Source organism: Camelus dromedarius, chromosome 5 (genome assembly GCF_036321535.1).
Source record: "Camelus dromedarius isolate mCamDro1 chromosome 5, mCamDro1.pat, whole genome shotgun sequence".
NCBI classification, from domain to species: domain Eukaryota; kingdom Metazoa; phylum Chordata; class Mammalia; order Artiodactyla; family Camelidae; genus Camelus; species Camelus dromedarius.
Genome location: NC_087440.1, coordinates 50935612 through 50961276, shown reverse-complemented (window position 1 = coordinate 50961276; position 25665 = coordinate 50935612). Strand labels below are relative to the sequence as shown.

The 25665-nt window shown below is 33.0% G+C and overlaps 2 protein-coding genes across 3 annotated transcripts in view; one reads left to right on the top strand and one right to left on the bottom strand.

Moving 5' to 3' along the window:
* Positions 1-22858, top strand: part of NEMF (nuclear export mediator factor) — a 44873-nt gene extending 22015 nt beyond the window's left edge. Inside the window, exons 16-33 of the mRNA XM_010982886.3 lie at positions 221-309; positions 4249-4352; positions 5926-5988; positions 9762-9874; positions 11440-11497; positions 11947-12005; positions 12095-12215; positions 13301-13577; positions 14326-14368; positions 14513-14562; positions 16391-16544; positions 19055-19132; positions 19275-19472; positions 20355-20387; positions 21269-21369; positions 21469-21512; positions 21600-21679; positions 21936-22858. Coding sequence (XP_010981188.1) covers positions 221-309; positions 4249-4352; positions 5926-5988; positions 9762-9874; positions 11440-11497; positions 11947-12005; positions 12095-12215; positions 13301-13577; positions 14326-14368; positions 14513-14562; positions 16391-16544; positions 19055-19132; positions 19275-19472; positions 20355-20387; positions 21269-21369; positions 21469-21512; positions 21600-21679; positions 21936-22013 — 1743 coding nt within the window. The 3' untranslated portion in view covers positions 22014-22858. The remainder of the gene's footprint in view (positions 1-220; positions 310-4248; positions 4353-5925; positions 5989-9761; positions 9875-11439; positions 11498-11946; positions 12006-12094; positions 12216-13300; positions 13578-14325; positions 14369-14512; positions 14563-16390; positions 16545-19054; positions 19133-19274; positions 19473-20354; positions 20388-21268; positions 21370-21468; positions 21513-21599; positions 21680-21935) is intronic.
* The window catches only part of KLHDC2 (kelch domain containing 2), a 55327-nt gene that overhangs the window by 20965 nt on the left and 8697 nt on the right, over positions 1-25665 (bottom strand). Inside the window, exons 9-13 of one of the 2 annotated variants that reach the window (XM_031453673.2) lie at positions 25321-25430; positions 25097-25169; positions 23979-24066; positions 23831-23883; positions 23269-23579 (exon numbers count right to left, since the gene is read on the bottom strand). In XM_031453673.2, coding sequence (XP_031309533.2) covers positions 23456-23579; positions 23831-23883; positions 23979-24066; positions 25097-25169; positions 25321-25430 — 448 coding nt within the window. In that variant the 3' untranslated portion in view covers positions 23269-23455. Of the gene's footprint in view, positions 1-23268; positions 23580-23830; positions 23884-23978; positions 24067-25096; positions 25170-25320; positions 25431-25665 lie in introns of those variants that run through there. The other variant, XM_031453674.2, reaches the window with a different exon arrangement.

The following is a 25665-nucleotide window of genomic DNA, read 5'->3' as shown; positions in this document are numbered from 1 at the left end:
TTGAGCAAATATTTGTATACAGTAAACCTTTGACTTACATTATCTTAATATTTAAGGCAAAATTCTGTCATTTCATTACTTTCATGTGTGTATAGATAAATGTGTGTATATAGATAGTGCCATTTTGTGACAGTTAAACTATTTCTTGCTCTGTCATTTAATTGGTGTTATTTAAATAAATTTTCAACAAATTATTTAAAAACTCTTTTCTTATAAGTAGGCATTCAAATCAGCAGAAAAGAAAACAAAGCAGACCTTAAAAGAAGTCCAAACAGTTACCTCTATTCAAAAAGCAAGAAAAGTGTATTGGTAAGTGTTCTACCTTCTTAAAACAGTTTTTGTTTTTATCAAAATTATACATGCACATTGTTTAGAAAATCAAGCAGTTTTACAAAGCTTATTACAAAAACCAGTAGCCCTGCAATTTTTTAGTGCCTACTCCTATTGCCTTGTCTCTCAAGGAAACTTTTAGCTCTTTCAGCTGATTCCTTTGGTATGTACCTCCAGTTCTGTTAGTAATACATTACTGCTTCGTGACTTTCCACTATGGAAAGATGAGGATTTTATTCTTTCCATTTGTACTTCATTACATACACACACATCACCTAGCTTCATATTTAGAGCATAATTTTGTCAAGACTGATATTTGCATTAACATTATGAATATTTAAATTGTAGTCACAGCTGTATCATACAGTACTCTGTTTTCTTTTCCTTCCCTGCTCAGCGTTTTATCTTCCCTGAAGTTAGTAATTGTCTTATTTCATTCCTCTTTGGCTGATCTCATTTCCCAGAAAAGCTTCTTTTTCTCTCCTACTTGTAAAGTGAAACCAGGCTGTCACCATTTGGAAGCCCAGTGGAAATAATAAACTGGAGAGTCTTAGTATCCAGTATTTCATTCATTTACTTAACTGCCCTATTTTACATATATTACCCCTACTTAAAACTGGGATACATTTCTCCTAGTCCAAAGATCCTCTTTGTACCCTTTTCAGAGAATTAACTTCTGGCTCTGTTAGGGTGTGGATGGGGCAGTTACCACCATGTTCGGAACTGGAAAGAAGATTTAGGGAAGCTACTACTTCTTGATCAGATTTTTAGCCACTCTTCTTTTTAACCCCATCTTAAACCCTGTTTCTAGTAGTACCTTGTTCTTTTTATGGATTATACAATGTAAATTGATTTGTTTCTTGGCTTTTTGCACCATCAACTCAGGATTCAGCTTCTTGAAAGTCTGCTCACTTGTCCATTTATTTTCTAGCTTTTCAAAATTTTGTTCTGTTTTTCTTTTTTTTCTCTGTCTCTAACATCTTTATTGATGAATATTGATTGACCTATAATTCTTATTTCTTGTAATGTTTTTGTTAGCTGTTGGTACAAGGTTATATTATCTCATAAAAACAAATTGGGAAGTGTTCCTTTATCATTTGTCCTTAAATGTTGATGGAAGTTACCCGTGAAGCTCCGTAGTCTTGGAGCTTTCTTTATGGGAAACTTTTACATTACAGATTCAAATTCTTAAGTAGATAAAAGGACTCAGATTTTCTTGTTTTGGCTAGCAGTGTTTTCCTAAGACTTTGTCTATTTTGTCCAAAGTTTGAAATTTATTACCAGAAAGTTTATATAATATTCCAGTTAACTTTTTAACATCTGAAATCTTTAATGACTTCTCTCTTTTCATTCAAGAGTTACTTGTGCCTGCTCTTTCTTGATTAGTCTAACCAGAAGATTTTCAGGCATATTAATATTGTTAAAGAACCAGTTTTTGGCTGTTGATCTCTATTATATATGTGTTCTCTATTTTAGTAATTATTTTCATCCTTCTACTATTCTTTGGAGTTTATTTGCATTTCCTGATTTCCTGAGATGGAAATTTAATTCACTATTTTTCCTCCCAGCCTTTTTTCTAATGTATTTAAGGCAATAAATCTCCCTCAGCATGGCTTTTACTGCATCTAAAAGGTTTTGTTATTTAGTATTTTTAGTATTTTTCACGTGAAGGTATATTCTAATTTTCATTGTGATTTCTTCACCTGTGCATTATTTAGAAGTATATGTATTGCTTTCCGAACACATGAGGGTTTTTATTTATTTTTTGTTACTTATTTTTAGCTTAATTTGCATAATAGTCAGAGCTAGTATTCTGAATTATCTTAGTCATTTGGTGTTTGTTGTTGAAACTTGTTTTATGGCCCAGTCTATTTATGGACAGTTTTATTTATAAATGTTTCATGTATAGTTGAAAAAAATGTCTTTTCTACAGTTATTGAGTGCATTTCTCTAAATATCAGGTCCTGTTTATTAATCATGTTGTTCAAACCTTTGGCATCTTTACTAATTGTCTTTTTAATGATTGTTTACCGAGTTACTGAGAGAGATGTGTTAAATATCACACACTTACAGATTGTCTGTTTCTCCTTTTACTTCTGCATTTTTGCTTTATATAAATGAGGCTATGTAATTAGGTGATACAAATAAAGCGCTGTTATAACTTACTGGTGAATTGAGCCTTTTATTAACTTTAGTGAAATGTCCTTTTTACTTACATCTGTTTTTTTCCAATCTGTGTGAGATGTTAAAACTGTATAAACGTCTTTTTGGTCAATGTTTGCATGGTATATCTTTTCCCATCATTATATTTCAAAGTTTTTATATCTTTATATTTTAAAGGAGTATATATCATTATTGTTTTCTAGTCTGACAGTCTTTGCATTTTATCTGGGGAATTGACTACATATACATTTAATGTAATTGCTGATATATTTGAGTTTAAATATACCCATCTTACTGTTTGCTTTCTATATGTCTCCTTTGTTCTCTATTCTTTTTTGTCTTCGTTATTGCTTTCTTCTGATTGGTTGGCTTTTTTTTAAAATGGCCTGCTAGTTGTCCTAGCAAAGGAATGCATAACTACAAAATACATCCTTGATTTATCTTTCTCACTCTCTTTTTCTTTGTGGGTTTATGTCTTTCTACAAACCTCTTTACCATCAATAGGGAAGTGGTTAAATTAGTACATCATTCAGCAATGAGGAAAATGAATTTTTAAGTGAAAAAAGAAAATACACAGAACAATGCGTGCTGTGTCTAAAAAAGAGAAAGGATTTGGAATAAGCAGTTTATTTTAGCTTTTGTATGTATAAAGAAACTCTGAACAGGGATACACAGGGAGCTAATGGCCTCCTGTTTGGTAATAGCGGTGAGAACTGAAGAGATGTAGGATCTCACTATACTTTTTTATATAATTAAAAATTTATTTGAACCACATGTATGTATTATTCAATTAAAAAAATCATACTAGAAAATAGGAATAAAATCCTTTTACTGTTACATACTGGGGAATATGAGGGAGTTTAGTTTAATGCCTGTGCTCAATCTATCATTTTTAACCAGAAGTTTTTAAAACATAGATTAAATTATAAAAAATTATCTTGCTAGTCATAGGTAACATAGAAAATATTTATGTTCATCTCTATTGCATGTAATTTTCTAAGTGTCATACAGATATACATTCTTTATTTTTTATCATGGTATATGTGAATCATGAAAACCCAAATTTAATTTGTTTCTTGAGAAAAATTATAATTTACACTTCTGACAGCAATTTTTGGTGTTTAGTATTTTTTTTAATGTGTAAAGAATATCATATATGTAAACATTCAATTGATTCATCAAGGATAGATTGGCAAAACAACTTTTCTTTCTTACCAGCAATCTCAAAGCCTGTCCAGTGCTGCACTGAAAGAAAGCTAAACCTAGGGAACTTGTGACACTTTATGCTTTTGCTTTTTGTAGTTCATTGTTTTATCTTTTAGTCTAAGAAGGCTGTCTATATGGGGGGTAGATAAAGAGAGAACTTTTTTTTTTCTGAGGGGGAGGTAATTAAGTTTCTTCATTAATTTCCACTTGGAGGAGGTACCAGGGATTGAACTGGGGACCTCTTGGTTGCTGAGCATGTGTTCAACCACTTGAGCTATGCACTTCCCCCAAGAACTTTTTTTTTTTTTAAACACAAAATTTAATTGCTTTCTGCTAAGACTGTTTTAAGAATATTCTAGGGCAATTTGTATTACAAGTTTTCAATAAAATTCAGCTTGATGTCTTAAAAAAAGAAACTAAGCCATCAAATTGTCTTAATGTACACAGGTAGGACAGCTTCCTGTTTTATTTTGTTTGTTAAAAGGGTATGAATTCAGGCAACTATGAAGGGAAAGAAACGTTAACTTTTTTTTTCTTTCAATCTGGTAGGTTTGAGAAATTTCTCTGGTTCATTAGCTCAGAGAACTATCTAATTATTGGTGGACGAGATCAGCAACAAAATGAAATAATTGTGAAAAGATACTTGACACCAGGTAGGTAAAAGATTAAAATTCTAGAGAATTTTTCTTAAGTAATCGGATCAGTTATCTCAATATTAGGTGGAGATTATTGTCTTGTACTCATTTGATAGACTTTATTGGTAGAGTTTGATGGTTTATGAAACGTTTGTTGAATATGTGCTTTGACACTTAATTCTCATTTTAAGTGAATATTCCTAAAGTAGTAATATTGAGCTAATCTGCAGTATTAGACTTTTAATTTTCTACTACATTAACAAAATAGCTTTCAATCCTTCAAAGTCATTGTAGAACAAATTTTTTAAAGGTTAATTTTTCAATGTTAAAGTTTGTAACCTTTTTCCGCTTTTAGAAATAGGACGTAAACCCTGTGTTGTAAGGCCTCTCATTTGTTCTTGTTTGCTGATAACCACCACTTACTGTGGCTGCACCTTCAGTGTGGGTATCAGAAATCGGTAATCAGTATCAAAGCTAATCTGATGTCCACTGAGGACCCAGAACCAGGAAAGAAAGCAACAGAGGGGATGGGGGGGCAGACATAGTTCAGTGCTAGAGCACATGCTTCACACGCATGAGGTCCTGGATTCAATCCCCCGTACCTCGATAAAAAAAACAAACAGAAAACCCAAAAAAACTTAACCAAAAAAAAGAAGAAAAAACCCAAACAAACAAAGGAAAGAAAGCAACAGGGATCAGGTTACATGGGACCTAGGGCTTGGTCTCTGTCTTCTCTAGCTCTGTTCATTGTGAGCTGAGCCTTTCATGGAACTGTAAGAGCTTTGCTCTTTGTTGAGTTTCAAATCCCAGATGAACTGTTCATGGCAAGCAATGGCTGCTCATTTTTCCTTTTAGGAACCATGCACTTTACTTTTCCCTGGTTGACCATTCATTCCTGCATTCATCTGTTTGCTCATTTATTCATTTGTTGCTATTACACACTTCAGAATAAAACTAGGAGTCCTCATTGTGGCTTACAAGTTCCTTGACTTCTCCTCTAGACTCAAGTTCCTTGACTTCTCCTCTAGACTCATTTCTTACTTCCCCTCAGTCTGGCCTCCTGATTGTCACATATGTCTACCATCTGTGGTCCTTAGGACCTTTGCGGTTGCTAGGGTCATTCATCTCCATGTGTCTCTTACCCATTAGCAGGCTAGCCTGGGCTTGCTTGTAACTCAGGAAATTTCTTAGAGAAAGAGAGGAAGCATACAAGGCCTCTCGAGGCCTAGGCTTGAAGCTGGGATTTGGTCACATATGCCATATTCTACTGGCCAAGGCAGGTCATGGGACAGGCCCAGATTTGAAGGACAGGGAAGTGGACTCCACGTCTTGATAGGAGAAGCTTCATAGTCATAAAACAAAGAGGTGTGGATGGAGGGAGGGAGAACTGTGACCATTTTTGTAATCTGCCGTATTTAGCATTGCTTTCCTCTAAGGAGGCCTGTGAGAGGTCTCCCAGGAGTGGGAAATGGACTTTTCTTTATATGTCTTCTATCCCTTTTAGATTTTGAACATGTTAAACAATAAATAAATTAAAATTTTCAACTTAAAGAAGCAGGGCTTAAAGTATTATTTCTTTTTTGTTTTAAAGGGGACATTTATGTACATGCTGACCTTCATGGAGCAACTAGCTGTGTAATAAAGAATCCAACAGGTAATATATTTCTTTCTATTATTCAGAGCTTTCTTTTTTTCTTTAAAATATTTTTAGTAAAAGAGAAAAATCATTAAATAGAGATAAAGGACACTTTATAATGATAAAAGTGTCCATCCATCAATAAGATGTAACAAATATAAACACATGTGCACCCAAAAACAGAGCCCTAGAATACATGAAGTAAAAGTCTGACAGAATTGAAGGGAGAAATAAGTTAATAATAACAGTTTAGGACATCAATACCTAACTTTCAGTCATGGATAGAATAACCTAGATGTAAAATCAACAAGGAAATAAAAGACTTGAACAACACTCTTAAGTTACCTAGATCTAACATATATGTTTAGTATACCCCACAACACTAGATTACTCATTCTTCTCAAGTACACATGGAACATGTATGATAATCCATAAAATAAGTCACAGTTAATTTAAAACTATTGAAATTGTACAAAGTAGGTTTTTGACCACAATGAAGTGAAATTAGAAATCACTCATAGAAGAAAATTCAGAAAATTCACAAATGTGTGGAAATAAATAATACATAAATAACCAGAGCATCAAAGAGGAAGCACAGGGCATTTTAGAAGATACTTTGAGATGAATAAAATGAAAACAAAATTTATCAAAACTTATGAGATGCAGCTAAAGTAGTGCTCAGAGAGAAGTTTATAGCTATACTATCTGTAATAAAAAAGAGGGATGATCTCAAATCAGTAACAAACTGTACACACTAAGATTTAGGAAAAGAAAAGCAAATAACCTATAATAAGGAAAGGAAGGAAACAGTAAAGATTAGAATGGAAATAAACAAAATAGAGAATAGAAAGACAGTAGAGAAAAACAACAAAACCAAAGATAGTTCTTTGAAAAGATTGACAAAATTGATAAAGCTTTAGCTAGACCAACCTACAAAACTTTTACAGACGACTGAATATCAATCTTGCAAAAACTCTTATAAAAATAGAAGAGACAGCAACACTTTATAACTCATTCTATAAGGTCAGTGTTACCCTAATAACAAAACCAGACAAAGACATTACAAGGAAACAAAGCTACAGACCAATATCATTTATGAATATAGACACAAAAATCCTCAACGAAATATTAGAAAACAATCCAGCAACATATTACAAGGATTATATACATGACAAAGTGGGATTTATTCCTAGGAGTGCAACATTGGCTTAAAATATGAAAATTAATATAATACAGTATATTAGTAGAATAAAAAAAACCATATGATGATCTTAATTGACGTAGAAAAGGCCTCCAGCAGTAATCCAGTACCCATTTGTGATAAAAAAAAAAAAAAACACTTAACAGACTAAGAAGAGATGGAAACTTACTCATCTTGGTGAAGAACATCTATGAAAGCTAAAAATCGTGCTTAATGGTGAAAAACTGAAAGCTTTCCCCCTAAGATCAGGAACAAGATAAGTGCATTTGTTCTTCTCACTTCTATTCAACATTGTATGGAGAGTCTAAGTAGGCCATTAGGCAATAAAAAGAAGTTAAAAATATCAAAATTGGTAAGGAATAAATAAAACTATCTCTGTTTACAGATGACATGATCTTATATATTAAAAACCTTAAGAAATCCACCAAAAACTATTAGTTAATAAAAAAGTTCATCATTGTCCAGGATATATAGTCAGTATATTAAAAGTCAGTACATTTTATACACTATATTACTAAATGAATAATACTATAAGGAAATTTATAAAATATCCACTTATAATAGCATTACAAAAGAATAAAATACTTAGTAAAAACTTTACCATGAAGAAATGCAAGACATACACACCAAACTACAAAACATCATTGAAAGAAATTAAAGAAGACCTAAATAAATAGGAAGACATCCAGTGTTTATGAATTGGAAGTCTTAATACTGTTCTGACGGCAGCATTTCCCACATTAATCTACAGATTTGATGCAATCCCTCTCAAAATTCCAGCTGCCTTTTTTTTGCAGAGATGGACAAAGCTGATCCTAAAATTCATGTGGAAATGCAGAGGACCCAGATTAGCCAAATCATTCTTGAAAATGGAAAACAAAATTGGAGGACTCACATTTCCTGGTTTCAAAGCCTCCTTCAAAGCAACAGTAATCAAGACAGTGTGGTATTGGTATAAGGATGGACTGACAGATCAATAGACTTGAGATTCCTTGTTTATGGTCAGTTGACTTTCAGTGAGGGTGCCAAGACCATTCAATGGTATAGAATAATCTTTTCAACAAATAGGGCTGGGGCAACTAATATCCATGTGCCAAAGAATGACATTAGACCCCTACTTCAGACCATTTATAAAATTAACTCAAATACATCAAAGACCTAAACTTAAGAGCTAAAACTATAAAACTGTTAGAAAATAATAAGGTATGAAATCTTAATAATCTTGGATCAGGAAGTCATTTTTTAGATATGACACACAAGCATAAGCAACCATAGAAGAAACAGATAAATTGGACTTAATCAAAATTAAAACCTTAATTCAAAGAACTCTATCAAGAAAGTGAAAAGACAATCCACAGAATGGGAGAAAATATTTACAAATCATTTATCTGATAAAGACCAGTATCAAAAAAATTCTAGAACTCTTTAGACTCAACAATAGAAAGGCAATTTTAAAATGAACAAAAATTTTTAAATGTCAAATAGCTATTTCTCCAAAGGTATACAAATGGCTAACAAGCACATGATAAGATGCTCAGCATCATTCATCATTAGGGAAATGCAAATCAAAACCACAATGAGATACCACTTCACACTCACAAGAATAGTTACAATGAAAAAGTAGACAATAACAAGTGTTGTTGAGGTTGTGGAGAGATTGGTACCCTTTTATACTGGTAGGAATGGAAAATTATACAGCTGCTATGGGAAATAGTTTGACAGTTAAACATAGAATTTACCATGTGACCCAGCAGTTTCACTGCTAGGTATATACCCAAGATAATTGGTTTGCAATATTCATAACAGCATTGTTTATAATAGCCAAGAAATGGAAATAACCTATATGTCCATCAATTGATTAATAAATAAAATGGGCTGTATCCATTAATAGAATATTATTCAGACTTAAACGAGGTACTGATACATGCTGTAACGTGGATGAACCCTGAAAACAAACCAAAGACGACAAGTACATAAAATTCCATTTATGTGAAATTCTAAAATAGGCAAGTCCATAGAGACAGAAAGTAGATTAGTGATGGCCAGTGGCTGGGAGAATGAAAAGTGACTATTAACAGATACAGGATTTCTTTTGGGGATAATGAAAATGTTCTGGAATTAATGGTAAGGTTGCATAGCTTTATAAATATACTAAAGCCCACTGAATTGTACACTTTAAAAGAGTGAATTTTATGGTATGTGAATTATATCCCTATTTAAAAATATTTGAATTCTTACTGCAGAGATATGTTAAAATGCTTTTTGAATATTTGGCAATATATAATAATTCTGGAAGTCTTCAAACTTTAAATAGGTTTTTCTAAATTATTCTTTCTGGAATGAAGTTAGAATTACTGATATAAGCAAGAGGATATCTCTTCTCTGTCTTGTTTTATTAGGCCATTTAAAAGCCAGCTATGTAAGTACATTTTTAATAAAAATAGTAACTGTTTATAATATTGAAAGTAAAATGTGGCATTATTATTTAAAATATAAGAGAATTACACCTGTCATGCTGCATGTGGTTTTCATATCTTGCTGTAGAAAGTCTGTACTTTGGTACTGAAGCATCGTAGTATTGTTCTTACAGGAGAACCGATTCCCCCTCGGACCTTGACTGAAGCTGGCACGATGGCACTTTGCTACAGTGCTGCTTGGGATGCACGAGTTATCACTAGTGCTTGGTGGGTGTACCATCATCAGGTAATAAGGGCTGTGATCCATTTTCTTAATTTATTAAGACCGACTGTTCCAAATATGAGGGTATAGAATTGAACAAGGCAAAGTACCTTGATGGAGTTGACATTTTGGTGGTGAAGAAAAATACATATATAATGGCAAGTAAAAAATGCTATAAAGTTTGCTTTAAAGCAAGAGTAAGGAGGTAGAGAGTGATAGGGGCTACCATTTTGAATATGGTGTCAGGGAAGTCCTTCCTAGGAAGTTAAGATTTGAGCAGAGACCTAAGTGGAGAGAGAATGATCTATGCAGTTATTTGGGATGAAGACTGTTCCAATTATGATTGGGATACTGACCTAAAAAATCTTTCTCCTATTCATCTTTGTTGGACTTTTCTGAATTCTCTTTGGCCCTTCCTATAAAATAGGCATATCCAGTGGGTTCTTTTATTCACTTGATTTTAGTAATTGTCCTTCTTTGGGGTTAATGCTATTTTTTGGATGACACTTCATTTCCATATTTGACTTCACATTGCTATTCATTTCACACTTTAAAGAATTATAATTGATAGTGGTATACTTTTATAAGGTCTAAAGCTATACAGCAAGATAAAAAGAGTTGATTTTATATCTGTTCATATTTTTTATCTTCTGCTATGCTGTGATATTGTGTCCTTACGAAATTAATATCACTTCTGGGATTATATTTTCTGCCTCAGTACTATTGTAAAAGTAGCTTTAATTCTTTTATGAATACATTTTTTTAGTGTGCTTTTAACACCTAGCGTAACTGTTACTAGTAAAGATACTTAGATTTTGGTGTTTCACAGGTGTGTAATTTTTTTAAATTATGAAATTATATTACTCACTTCCTATTTTGCCAGATTAGAATATATTTTTAAAAATATGCCATTGGGAAGGGGATGGGAAGGGGTAAGTTGGGAGTTCAAGATTTGCAGATACTAACTGGTATATATAAAATAGATAAGTTTATACTGTATAGCACAGGGAACTATATTCGATATCTTGTAGTAGTTCATGGTGAAAAAGAATATGAAAATGAATATATGTATATTCATATATGACTGAAGCAGTGTGCTGTACACCAGAAATAGACACTGTAACTGTAAACTGACTATACTTAAATTAAAAAAAATAAGTTAAAAAATATATATATGCGCCATTACCTTTATTTACTAAACTGAAAGGTTATTTTATTACCAAAAAAAAAAATCTCAAAAAGATTTTATTTAATAAATACAGAAAATACAGTTTTATGTCTTTATGATAAGCTTATTAAACTATCCTTATTTTTCTAATTACATCTCACACTAGAGGAAATGTGTGGCTTTAGTCCATGGCATTTGAAATGATTGCTATAGTGTATCCTTCGTTATTTCTTTTCTTTATTACTGCCAAAGGTATATCTTATCATTGAAGAGATATCTATTCCTTCAGTGTTAAGAGTTTTTACTAAATTATAAACTTTTCAGGACACAGTGGTGTTTACTTCAATCTGACCTCATTTTTTCAAATGAAAGTTTAAAAAACGTTTCTTAAAATAAGAATATAATGTATTGTGTTCCTCAGGTGTCTAAAACAGCACCAACTGGAGAATATTTGACAACAGGAAGCTTCATGATAAGAGGTAATGACTTGCCATTGGATTATGGAGACAGGTTTGATATTCTAATATTCTCAGAACAGAAACTGTTTCATGTGTGAATTCTATTATTAAATAAGGGAAATGTTGCCATAGTATGGCAGATTTAGCATTTGACATGTCATCTCCATATACATTTTTTATTGATGACAGTGTACTTTCAGTTTAAATTTATAACATAAGAAAGTATAGCATGACCCTTTTCCTAAAAATAGATTATTCAGGGTCTGACTAACTCAGAAGATGAGACCAAGCAGTCATATTTTTCTTTCTTAATTCTTGTTCCTATACGTAATGCCAAATTCTGTAAAGAGGAAATTTTCCTTCATGACAGAGAAAAGACGGAATAAATGTGACCATTGTGTCAGATATCTTGCAAGCATAAAATGGAGAAAACAGATTTTGAAAACATTTATGTATGTTATCTTTTGTAGGAAAAAAGAATTTCCTTCCTCCCTCCTATCTAATGATGGGGTTTAGCTTCCTTTTTAAGGTACTCTTCAGCTTCTTTGTTTTTTTTTTTTTTCTGATTTTTGTTACTCTTACCTAAAGTTCCACCAGTGAAAAGAAATATTTCCATAGGTAGATGAGTCTTGTGTTTGGAGACATCGGGGTGAACGAAAAGTCAGAGTGCAGGATGAAGACATGGAGACACTGGCAAGTTGCACAAGTGAACTCATATCAGAAGAAATGGAACAACTAGGTAGTTGACAGATTGTAATAAAGTAGCTTATAATGTTTTCTGTTGTTTGTTTTACTTCTAAATTCTTACTTAGAAGATCATCTCCTTTGGAATACTTAAAATTCAAAAAACCCAACTTGCTATCTACTTTATTGGATTTTGACTTTGGAAATGTTAAAAATACTTATTCTAGTGAATTATATTTAATTGGATCCATAAGTAATTCTTGAATACATGTTTATATTACAAAACTTCAGTATTTAATGGGTAATACATAAATATGTGTAACCGAGATAGACTCGGATATATATGGGATTTAAGAATTAGAAGTGATACAAAGATGAGTTTATAACAAGTGTAATTTCTCATGAAAATTTAGTTTGACTTAATAATATATTTGCTTTAAGTAGAGAGCAGCTGTGGTTGCTGGGATAAATTTACCTACCTACCTAAAGGAGCTAGGGAATGTGTACACTCTAAATTATTTTTACATCTCCTAGAGTCATTCCTTTTTAGGAGTAATATTTCATTCTTTCACTTACAATTACCATTGTATGTGGTTTGTTTTTTTTTTTCATTTTCACTATGTTCTTGACATGTATATGGTAATTGAATTCTCACAACCATCTCTGTGAGATGGTTGGTGGTATCCCATTTTATAGGTGAGATAACTAGATCATTATTTTACTACTGGATGGTGTTCCCTTTCCAAAAGTGTGAACATTTGTCATGAACCAGTTACATAACTTGTTTTATTTCAGTTCTCATGTGCAAATTAAAATAAAACAGGCAGAATTTATGCTCTGCTTCTACTGTCCTCCTTTTTGGAAATACCTGATGAAGACAAGCTATAGCTTTCATTGTAGAAGTAGTTGCAATGTCCAAGAAATTTATTGTGGTAAAAGATGTTGGAGATCATTTATTCCAGCCAATTTTTGATACAGAGTATTCTTTTGTCTAAGTTAGAGTGATTTGGGGGGATGATCAGACATTCTCTGGTGATCTTTTGGAGAATCAGGGAGTGAATAGAATATGAAGTTTTCAGGGAAATCATATAACTTTGTTGTGGTTGTAGCACTCTGACTTTCCTTGTGGTAATTCTACAGATGGAGGTGACAGTAGCAGTGAAGAAGATAAAGAAGAACTACATGAAACTCCTGCGGAAGTAGAACTTGTGACTCAGATTGACCAAGAGGATATTACTATTCAGAGTGGTGGTGATGAGCTAAATGAAGAACTAATTCAGGAAGAAAGCTCTGAAGATGGAGAATCTGAGGAGATGGTAAAAGATCAGGAACCTGCTGGTGAAGTAAAGGCTGAAGGGGAAGAGACATTAAATTATCCTGATACTACAATTGACTTGTCCCACCTTCAATCCCAGAGGTAAGTAAAAAATTATAATTTTAAGTTTTATTTTATAAGTTGGGAATGATGAAGAATTAATCCTTATAAAAATAATACCAAGATTGACTTCAGTGCTTTTTATCCTTCATTGTTCTACAATCTTACTATCTTTCCACCATTTGATAGGGGTGTAGATCTCTCTAAAGAAATTCCCAGGACCCAGGGTAGAAAAACACAGTAAATATAAAACTAGTGGCCAAACTAGGTCAAAATAGTAACAAGTAAATGGTTATAAGTGCTAATAATGAGAAGCAATTCCATTTTTTAAAAAAAGGTATTTTAGTCTTTTAAATGTCTTACTGATCATCAGGCAAACAATACCATAGTTATAAAAGCTGTATTATTGGAGTAGTTAAGAATGCCTTAGGAGTCAGACAGACCAGTAATAAGTCTTAGGATATGTCCTTGGGCAAGTGACTCTGTCTAAGCTTCAGGCTTCTTGGTGAAATGGAATGGTACCCCCTTCCTAGGGTTTTGGTGAGGATTATATGCATGTAAAGCATCTAGCAGTGCCTGGCACATAGTTGATGTTCAATACATGTCAGCTATTAAGAGTGTATTTAAAAGTGAAGAGATGAGTGATTTGATTATATTTTTTCTAATTTTACCAAATTTGGAAATTTATAGGATTGCCAATAATTAAGAGTATGATATGGGGATGTTTTGGGACTTTGTAAATGAATGCCTTTTACAGGCTAGTGAATCCTCTTTCTGTTTGTTTTCATAGGTCCCTCCAGAAATTGACTTCAAAAGAGGAATCTTCTAATATGGTAAAGTTTTTTTTTTTTTTCAAAGTTTTATGAAGAACACCATGTCCTTCTCAGTGAATAGAATAATTTTCTACTTTTAATTTTAGTTTTTGAAAAATTAACAGTAGTGATGTTATTGGTTGACTTGCTTGTTTTTGTTTTAAGAGTGACAATAAATTGCAGAGTCGGAGGCATTTGTCAGCCAAAGAAAGAAGGTAAATATATTTGTTATTTAATTGAAAAGCATGTATTTTCTTTTAATTGACAGTTATGACAAATCACTTGGTTGTTCTAAAGATCTTCCTTATTAAAATTACCAAGATTTAGCATAAATTTTGCTTAGTTTTTAATATTTAGCTCTAATGGGTTTTTCTCCTTTAGGGCCCTGGTCTGTCACTATAATCAGTGAAGTAGGTCAGGTAATACGAGACAGACCTTTTATTACGTAAATATGTATAATAATAATTGCAGTGTATTAAATAGGCTGGTTCTAGGACAATATTGACAGAAATAAACAGGCATACAGGCACACCTCATTTCATTGCACTTCACAGATACTGTTCTTATTACAAGTTGAAAGTTTGTGGCAACCCTGCATCGAGCAAGTCTGTCAGCACCACTTTTCCAACAGCATTTGCTCACTTCATTTCTCTGGGTCATATTTTGGTAATTCTCACAATATTTCAAACTTTTTCATTATTATTATATTTGTTATGGTGATCTGTGATCAGTGAACTTTGCTCTTACTATTGTAAAAAAAATTACAACTTGCTGAAGGCTCAGATGATGGTTAGCATTTTTTACCTATTTTTAAATTAAGGTATGTACAGTGTTTTTTTTTTAAACATAATTGCTTTGCACACTTAATATAGTATGGTGTAAACATAACTTTATATCCACTGAAAAACCAAAAAATTTGTATGACTCACTTTATTGCAGTGGTCTGGAACAGAACCTGCAGTATCTCTGAGGCATGCTTGTAGTGAAATTCAGAAGTTTTTATATAAGAGGAAGACTTGGGGATACAAAGAGTTAAAATATAAAATCCATACCTTCAAGAAGCTTTGAGTCCTGGATTAAGGAAAGGGCCAGAAATCTATAAATAGTGCTATCTGAAAGTAGTAAGAGTAGTTCAGGAGTAAGAAATACCAGTTTTGGGAAATACCATCAGAAATTTATACCTTGAACATATAGTAGGACCTCAGGTAAATGAAGTTAAGGTCAAAGACTCCAAGGAGAATTAGTATGATCAGAGCAGGCAAGGTGGTGGGTTTTTGGAAGTAATACTCATAGTGCTTTAGGGTAATGATAAATGGACTGAGGAGAATGCAGGAAGTTCATGTTTGTGAACTGGTATATTATAAGATGACCAAATGAAATTGGACCAAAAGTGGAGGACTTAGACTGACAAGCTGAGTGTCTTGGACTTATCCTGAAAGTGATGTGAAGAGGACTTTTGGAAGATTTTGAATAGGAATGTGACATAGGTAATCAATTAATGAAAATTAATCTGGAAGTTCATGTAGAACAGATTATGGGGGGAAATATGGAGGAAGTCTTGGGTGGTGAGTGATAAGGACCTGGACTAGGGCAGTGGCACTGGGAATAGAAGAGATTGCACATGAAAAATAGAATTTCCCTTTCCTCTTTAATCTGCTTATTTTTAAAATCCAATTATGCAACTGACCAATCCATAAATGTTTTACTGAATACCTAACGTCTGCCAAGGCCATGTTGATAAAAAGACTACAAATCCCAGTGCCTGGCCATCAAGTTGTTGAGGGACTGAATAAGGGTAAGTCAGGGGTCACAGTGTGTTGAACCTGGATGACAGAAAGAATGATAAATCTATGAGAAAAAAAAATTTCAGCTTTTTCTTGTGTGATAACTTTTGCTTCTTTGTATACTACAGCCTGGTTGATATCAAGTTAAGCAGAAGCTATAATCTTTTATGTATTGAACGTGTTCTTCTGTGTAATTTTTTTAGGGTACTAAGATTTTGAAATTTTAAGAATTAGATGTTTCTGCTTCATTTATATTTAGAGAAATGAAGAAGAAAAAGGTTACCAGTGACTCAGGGGATTTAGAAATAGTAGAAGGAAAGGACAAAGAAAAAGAAAATACTCTGCACATTGAAACTCATCAGAACACAAGCAGAAATGTCCCAGCTGTGCAGCCAATGAAACGAGGACAAAAGGTAATATTACTACTTTGGGGTGAACTGTTCAACTTAGTACTATATGGTTCACTAATGAAATTGTGAGATTCCTGTTTAAGTTTTTAAGTTTAAGTGAAATAGAAGATATAGACAAAAGAGTAATACTATGTTAACTTCCTTTGAAAATTAGTTGAAAAGAGTGTTTAGGGAACATAGAGATCACTGTTCTTTTCTATACATCTGTGCAAAAGCTCTTATGTTGTGTAGAAAGGGAACAGGAGACTGTGCTTTGCCAGAGACACTCCCCTAATAAGTGGCAGTGGTGGTCTTTACTGATAATTTAACTTAGTTGTTTCAATTATTAATGCAATTTTGGTTACAGTTCTTACATATTTTATAAAGGTAGGTGATGAAGGAAGAGGTAATAGGTATAGACTGTATTTTTTAAAAATGCCGTGGTGGTATAAAGACACTGTGAGCTAATGTATCAGCGTATCTTTAAAAAAATTAAATTCCTTTGAAATCTTAATAAATAAAGATCATGTTTCATGATCTTTCCACCATCCACAGTAGTCAGAATTTCCTAGGGTTTTTTCCAGTGGGCTTCAAATAAGTGAAGGAATACATATGGAAGGGAAGAAATCTGCTCTCCTCATATTAATGTGTAAATTCAACATGAAGTCATTCAAAAAAGAACTGAGATTTTAATTAACTTGATAAAGTAATTCTGAAGTTCATTTTGGCTTTCTGGATTTTTTTTTTTTCCAAAGCTGATTTTCCTGAATTATATTTTCTAAGAAACTAAGTTCTTTTTATTGGGTTTTCCATTTCTTCGTTCAATTTATTGGTAATACTGTTCATTTTATTTTCAGTTTTTCATGGGGTGTAATGTGCATATAGTAAAATGCACAAATCATAAGTTTATTAGCTCAATTCTTAGATGCACATGTATCTGTGAAACCACCACTGAGAACAAGACACTTTCATGTTTCTGCTACTCCAGAAGGCTCTCGCCCCTTTCTAAGTAGTATCTCCACCAGAAAAAAAAAGCATTCTTAGCTTAATCACTGGAGCTTATTTGGCTTGTTTTTGAACTTCATGTAAAAAAGCAATCATACAGTGTATATTCTTTTGTCTGGCATCTTTCACTCAACATCATGACTTACCATGTTGTTGTATGTAACAGTAGTTCATTTGCTTTGCCAAATAAATAGCATTCCATTGATGAATCTGCCAGTTTATATATCTGCTGTATTATTGATAATTGAAGACCTGTATCTCTTAGGTCCTCAAGCATGCATTTCTGTCCTATATAGTTAGGAGTAGAATTGCTGTGTTACAGCGTTATGTGTTGCATTTGGCTTTAAGACATTATCAGTTTTCCAGAGTACTTGTACCAATTTCCCACCAAGCAGTGTATGAGTTCCAGTTGCTCCACATCATCACTAACATTTGGTATTTGTTTTTTAAGTCATTCAGTGTATATATATTGAAATCGTAATTTGGCTTTACTTTGATGACCCTGATGACTAATGATGTGGAGAACTTTTTCATGTTTGTTAGACCTTTGAATATCCTTTTTTTTTTTTTTGGCTGAAGAATTTTTATTACTTTTATGTACAGTGAATGTCCTTTTTGAAGTACCCCTTTAAAAAGTTGGGTTGTCCAGCTTTCTCATTGATTTATAGGAATTCTTTGAAATCCTGTATATGTCTTGTCTTGGTTATATGTATTACAAGTCCTTTTCATGTTGTGAGACTTGCTTTTTCACTTTATTATTTATAATAGTGTTTTTTGATGAGTAGCATTCGTTAATTTTAATGAAGTCTGATTTATCAATCTTTTATGGTTAGTTTTTTGTGTCCTGTTTAAAGGAATGTTTAAAATTTTAGAAATTTATTATTTGGGCCCTAGCTGAGACCAGTCAAGACAAAAGTCTTTGGAGGTGAACTAGATGTCTTATAGTTTTAAAAACTACTAGGGTGATTTGGATGTGTACCCAGAGTAAAGAAACAGTAGTTTAGTTGATAAAATTCAGAGTATTAAAAGGGCCTCTACAATAAATATCCAGCTAAGCTTTGCTGTCCTTTTTCCTGTTCTCCCTCTATATGTATATCCTGACTCCAACTGAGTGCAGTGACTTCTTGTTACTACTGTGTTCTGTCTTTATAATCTTGCTTTTCCTGAATTCCCAGATACTATAAATCTTTCAGTTTTGCTTTATTTCCCCACAGTTCTTGCTCAAGCTGAAAGAAATGTCTGCTTTCTCTAAATTATCTTAGAAATAAACTTGTTTGCATTTAAAATATTTTGCATTAATTTATCCTTACTCTTACATGTATCTTCTTTCTCCACCAGATGGTAAAATCTTTGGGGGCGAGGACTATAGTTTTATCTGTTTTTATAGCCTCCATATTGTTTATTATAACGGTGCCTTACTCAGTAAGCATTTCTAACAGAGAATTAAGGAAACACCTTTTCTTTACAAACATGTGCTGACATTTTTTTTACTGCTGAATTCTTCCAGCCAAATTTTTTTTGTTTTGTAGAGTAAAATGAAAAAAATGAAGGAAAAATACAAAGACCAAGATGAAGAAGAACGTGAACTCATCATGAAATTGCTTGGGGTAAGTAACATCTAAAAACATTTTCTTTTGTTTTTCAAGGGGCATCAAGACCACTGTGATATGCTTTGCATTCAATACTTTGTTAAAACATTCACAAAACTGAAAATACTGACAACACTGTTTTTTCCTCTATGAATTAAAGTCTGCAGGTTCAAACAAAGAAGAAAAAGGGAAGAAGGGGAAGAAAGGTAAAATAAAGGATGAACCAGTGAAGAAACAGCCCCAGAAACCTAGAGGTGGACAAAGGGCTTCAGAAAGCATAAAGAAAGAAACCCCATCCCTTGATGTTACAACCCATGAGTTACAAGACTTGGCTGTAGATGATCCACATGATGATAAGGTAAGGCCACCACACATGTGGGCTTCTGCTTCTTAAATAGGGTGACTAACCATCCCAGGATTCCCAGGACATGGGACCCACAGTGCTGAAATCAGCATGAGTGGTAACCCTATTCTTAATGGAAAGTCATCTTAGAAATACAACCTAAAAGACTAAAATTGCAGTATATAAGCATGAAAGTGGCAGTGCTGATAGCTGATAAAAAATGTACCACAAGCCTTTAGAAAACAGTTTTATGGAGAACCTTTATTTGATTAAAGCTTTTGTTTTAATTGTGTGCTCCACTCTGCAGGTAATGCTCACAGGGATCCTAAATGTATTACTGTTTTCTGTTTACCCTGAACGGTGTTATTTAGTAATATTAAAAACTCATTTTGGTGCTCAAACTTTTATACTGTTTATTCTCATATTCCTAATTTATTCTGTAAACTCTGGATTCAGATATTCAGGGGTGTTAATTATGAATGTTCTTTCACCTATAGGTTATCTTCAGATAGATTTTTTTAATGTGAATATTAAGCTTAAGCTTGTCTATGTGAAAAATTCATCCTAACACTATTGAACAGACTAGCAAATAAAAATTCTGTTCACCAGAATTCTCCATTTTCTTTCTCCCAGCAAACATAATCAAGCTTGTGTAACACTTTCAATTGTCCGAATAGCATTTACTACTTTAGCATACATTCTGTGGAAGTCTTTTTTTTTTTTTTTTAAACTTCAGAGAACAGTGCTTTTTCTCTTTGAATGGCATTGTTTTCTGATATAGGAGATAAACAAATTTATTCAGTCTTAATTTTATCAGTTTTTTTTCTCATAGTTTTTAATGGTGTGGCATTTCAGTTTAAGTTACAGCTGACTTTTAAAATTTTATGTTTGGAACAGGAAGAACAAGATTTGGACCAACAAGGAAATGAGGTATGATTTTGTATTGTGGCCCCTACTGTAACACTGACTGCAATCCAGTTCCCAAAATATTTGACACACAACTTCTAACTAATTAAGATGTAAAAGGCTAATACAAGACTAAACTCTGGAATGAAGGAATCTGAGTTTGAACCCCAGTTTTACTACATATAACTACAATGTTAGAAACGTTTCTCTTTGCACCTCCATTTCCTCATCTGAAAAATGAGGATAATAATTGCCCTTACTGAGAGTTTTTTTTGGGAACTAATATATGTAAAACATTCAGAAAAATTTGTGGCATATATTAAGCACTGACTATGCCAAGTGTTTTGTCCTAAATCTAAATTTACTCATGTTGTTAAATAAATATGGACAGTCTTGTAGGCAGTCCCCCAAAGGGGAACTTTAAGAAGCTCTAAGATTTCTCCTTAGAAACAGGCACCAGAGAAGGCTCTTCTAGCCTAGGGTTCCCAGTTTCAGCACTGTTAACACTGTAAGACAGAGAATTCTTTGTTGTGGGGAGCTGTCCCATCCCTGGCATCTATCTACCCACTAGTACTTATCAGCAGTACTCTTATTTCCCCTCCAACCCCTCCTTCAGTTTTGACAACCAAAAACGTCTCCAGCAAGTTTTTCCTCCCTTTCTCTTAAATGTATCTACACCTGCCATTTTGAAAATTGTTTTTCATTAGGCTAGGCAAAATTTTCTAGCAACAAAGGGTATACATTTAAACATCATTAGTCTTAAACTCTGCTTCTTAGTTTCAAAGGGTCTAAGACTGTCTATCAGTAAATGATAAAATGTTGGTATTAATTTGACAATGTTTAGTTCTCACTTTTTAGGGCTGGTACAGATTACTTTTATAATTGTTTTTGTTTTCCCTCTTTAGGAAAATCTGTTTGACTCGTTAACAGGGCAGCCACATCCTGAAGATGTAATACTGTTTGCCATTCCAATATGTGCCCCCTACACCACCATGGCAAACTATAAGTAAGTCATCATTAGTTTACTCAAATAGCTACCACAGTACTGACTGATGAATTGTTTTTTAATAATCTGTTTAGTAACACATGCAATTCCTTTTTAAAGATACAAAGTGAAACTTACTCCTGGAGTTCAGAAAAAGGGAAAAGGTATTTAAAAAAATGTTTTTTTCTGAATTAAGATTTTAAGCATTTCTTGCCTGAACAGAAATAGATTCTTCTATTTTCTATCTACAGCTGCAAAAACAGCCTTGAATAGTTTCATGCATTCCAAAGAAGCAACAACAAGAGAAAAAGACTTATTCCGCAGCGTGAAGGTAAAACAGTCCTCTATAAATCTCTAGAGATTGGTAGTGCAATTAAAATGTTAGCAGTTATAATTTTCTATTCAGGTTCTTGCTTTATTAGAAAATGCTGTCTTACTAGAAGAAATATAAAATAAGTAAAATCATTTCAGGTGACAATTTTAGAAATGCCATTTTTTTTTTAAAGCAGTGGACATATGTTGTCATAAAAGAAAACATGATTATCTTTCATAATCTATATGGATATTCAGCAGTTCTCTTTTTTTAGGACACGGATTTATCAAGAAACATTCCTGGCAAAGTGAAAGTTTCTGCACCCAATCTTCTGAATGTAAAAAGAAAATAGCTGAAATGAAATCCTAAAATACTTGAGAAGAGCCAATTTTATAGCCTTTTGCAAGTTCAGAGATGAAAACATCATGTAACAAGACTTCCACATTTAAAAATGAACTAAACATTACCTTGCTGTATTCACCAAAAGGACTTTATTCTTTTTTTTTTTTCCAGTTTTATAGGGAGGAAACTGTCTATGATCGGATTTCCTAAAATATTTGTGGACGGCTAAATGCTAATTGTATACATCTGTAGTTATTCTACATTTTCCTGAAATTTGGGGGGTTAATATTAAGTATTCATTTCATGTTGTAAAGAAATCAAATAGTTAAGTGGCGCAACTGCTCAGACTATTCTTGGCAGTCCACTGTACATGATGTCTAATATATTGATTACTCACAGGCCAATCACAGGTTTCTTTTTCTGGTGGGGGTTGAGGGTGGTTAAACATTTAAGATTCCAAGTATTGGAATACTTGAAATACTTGGAAACCCTAAGTATTGAAGGAGTAGTACACTTCCTTCTGCTTTTACACTTACCAAAAAATATATTAGACCAGATTTTAAATACAGATAATTTCCATGACTCAGCTTAAATAACATCTAGAAGAAATTGGTGTTGATCATTTTTATGTATTTATTCACCTTTACTTTTCACCTTAATTTATTCCTTGTAATCTCATTCAGCTCTGTACCATTTTCCACCTCTAGTAAATAGAAGTAGCATGTTACAGAGTATCTTAACCTGTTACATAATATCATAAGGGCACTTTTAGGCTTACCACTATTAAGACTCCCGACCTAGCTTTCTTCTACTGTCTCCTACCAGAATGGAGAATAAAGTCATACATTATTTCCATTCTTTTATGCGCTACAAAACTTACTTTTTAAGTAGTTAGACAACAGCTGTCTTTAGTCAACATGAGCATTTGTCCCTGCCCCTACACCAAAGCATTAAGGTCAAAGTACTGAATGGCTGCTGGTCCTTCCAAGGTTTCTTTTACCAGCTTAGTCTTCTTAAGAATATTTTTCCATTTTAAATTAATGTTTAAAAAAATTTTTTATGTAGCCTACTATTGTAAATACAACATGATAGACTACTCCTGCCATTAAAAGAAAAAAAAAAAAAACATTAACGTCTTACAATAACTTCATCATTTTGATAGTGGTAATAATTAGTATAATATCTATCTTGATGTTACTAAATAGGAAACATAACCATCCTTCAGGGTAAAAAGCCCAAGCATTAACTGTTTTAACAGAAGGCAGTTACTGGTGTTAAATACATTTATTGTAAACTTTAGACACAAAAATAGGTTCTCTAGGCCATTCACATGCACATTAAAACCAAAAAGCTGCAAACTACAACAATGCATATAATTATACAAATGATGTCACTTTGATGTTTACAGAATTGCTGTCCATGCAAGTGATCAGAGGCATTATTTATGAAGCCTTAAGATCCAGAAGTGTTGTTACTACCAAACCTCTGATTAACACTGTGAAGTAAGTGTTTCGGAAGGCAGTTCCATGAGTTGGCTAACATTTCTTTAAAGCAAATGACTGCTTCTAAGCTTAGCCTGAAAGTGGACAAAGAAAGAAAAATAGTTTCATTTTACTGTTTAAAGTACCTTTTTGTGTGTGTTGGGGGGGTAGTTCTTCAAGTGAATACAGTTCTAAAGATTTTCACAGGAACTCTGGATAGTTTTTATCAATGAAGGTTTGTTATTCCCCTTAAATTATCCACAAACCTGGTTTTTCAAGAGCACTAATTTAAAGTGTTTAAGAAACAATTTAAAATAATCTAAGCACCAAGTAAAAAGTTACTTACCTTACAAGAGATTTTGGTTGAACTGAAAATATAAGTATTTCATTACTGTGTGCCTGAAAAATAGATACGAAGAACACATTAAAAGTACTTCACAAGAAAGTTTCAGCAATATTATGAGGTGTCTTTTAATAAAGGGTAGTGTACTTACAGCTCTGTGATGGACAAGGAGGTTATTGGCACACCCACCAAAAACAATTACTTCTCCTTCATCACTGGCACAAGCTGTATGCCATAATCTACATTTAAAACAAAAGCTTGAATTTGAAGTCACCCAAAACACCAAATTGATGATGAGATTTTAAAGACTAAAGATTTTTAGTGTAAACTAGAACATAATGGTGAGAAGCAATTTTCTCAAGGAAAAGTAGCAGAAGTTAGAAAAATCAGTATCTTTTATCTAGATACTATAATTTTATCTCTCTGGTCCATTCCTAATTTATGCAATGAGGGGTTTGAACTGAATGATCTATTCTCTAGGGCTTTGTTTGCAATAAATGTCTTATGGGAGATGAGTGGTATATGCCCTCTCCTTTCTGTTTTCATCGGCAGGGCCAATTGGCCTTACACAAAACATGTGAGGGATGCTGAATCTGCCTGAGTAAACCAAGTATCTTCAGGCCTGATAATTCTACAGATAGAATATTTGTGCCAAATGACATCTTAGTGGCCTGACTGTACTTAGGTTAGAGGCTTGGGGGAACATGCAAGCTGACATTATCCAAATGTGCTTTGAACACCAATTTTGACTACATCATTTCCTTTAGCAGTCTCTGTAACAATTCTTTGAGGTTAACACAAAAAATAACTACCAGTGTTTTAATAGGTTTTTCTGGATGATTTGACTTAATCTTTGTTAATCTTTGTTATACAGCACAAATGCAAATCTGAAAGTTGTTTTTTTCCCCCATTAACATTCATTAGGATTTTGAAATGTTTCTTTTCCAGTTTTTTTAACGACAAACCTAGATGCAGTTCAACTCACTTGAGTAAAGAACTTGAGTATAAATTTTAAACATGTCCATTTTATGATGAAGCAAAAATCAAAATCCAGCACTATTTTTCACACACAGATAATGGAGAAGAAAGCACTGGTACTAGGATACACTGGTTTTCTTTCAAAAGGTACAATGTTAAACCTTAGTGAATGCTAGGATTTTTACAAGAATGATGGATTGAATGCAGCCAGAATTTCCTCAATCATTACCAACCTTATACATCTCTATGGACCTCATTCAGCATAAAAATTACCTTTTAAATAGTTCATACCTTGGTTTTTCAGCATAGGGATGATTAAATCGTATCCATTCATTTTTACTGATGCAGTAAGTCCAGGCATCACCTGAATGAAGCAAAGAGCGAGCTATGAAGTATGTTACTCTGTCAATGTGACATTGATATTTAAAGGGCACAGCTTTAACAAGAATGGTAATAAATCAGATTTTGAGTAGGTACATAAAGTATATTTCCCTTTATGTTTTTAAAGGACTTACTTAGTGGCTGTTTATCAGTGGTGAATCCTCCAAAGAGAAAGAGATGATCTGAAGAAACTGGTGTTAGTGAGTGCCAAGATCGGCCAACTGGGCATATGCCTTGTGGAATTCTGAAAACAATAGCTAAGTTACAATATCTATGTTTAAAAGCAGCTACTGTAATGCAGAGAAATACTGAAAAAGTTTTCTTTATAAATTTATATGGAATTTTGAAAAGAAACTTTAAAAAGGCTTCTTGGTATTAGCAACTACATGCTTTAGAATGAACTATTTTCTTTGAAGGTAGAGTCAACTTTAGACCTTTTCTTTTCAACAAACATTGAAAACATGCTATGTGCCAGGCAT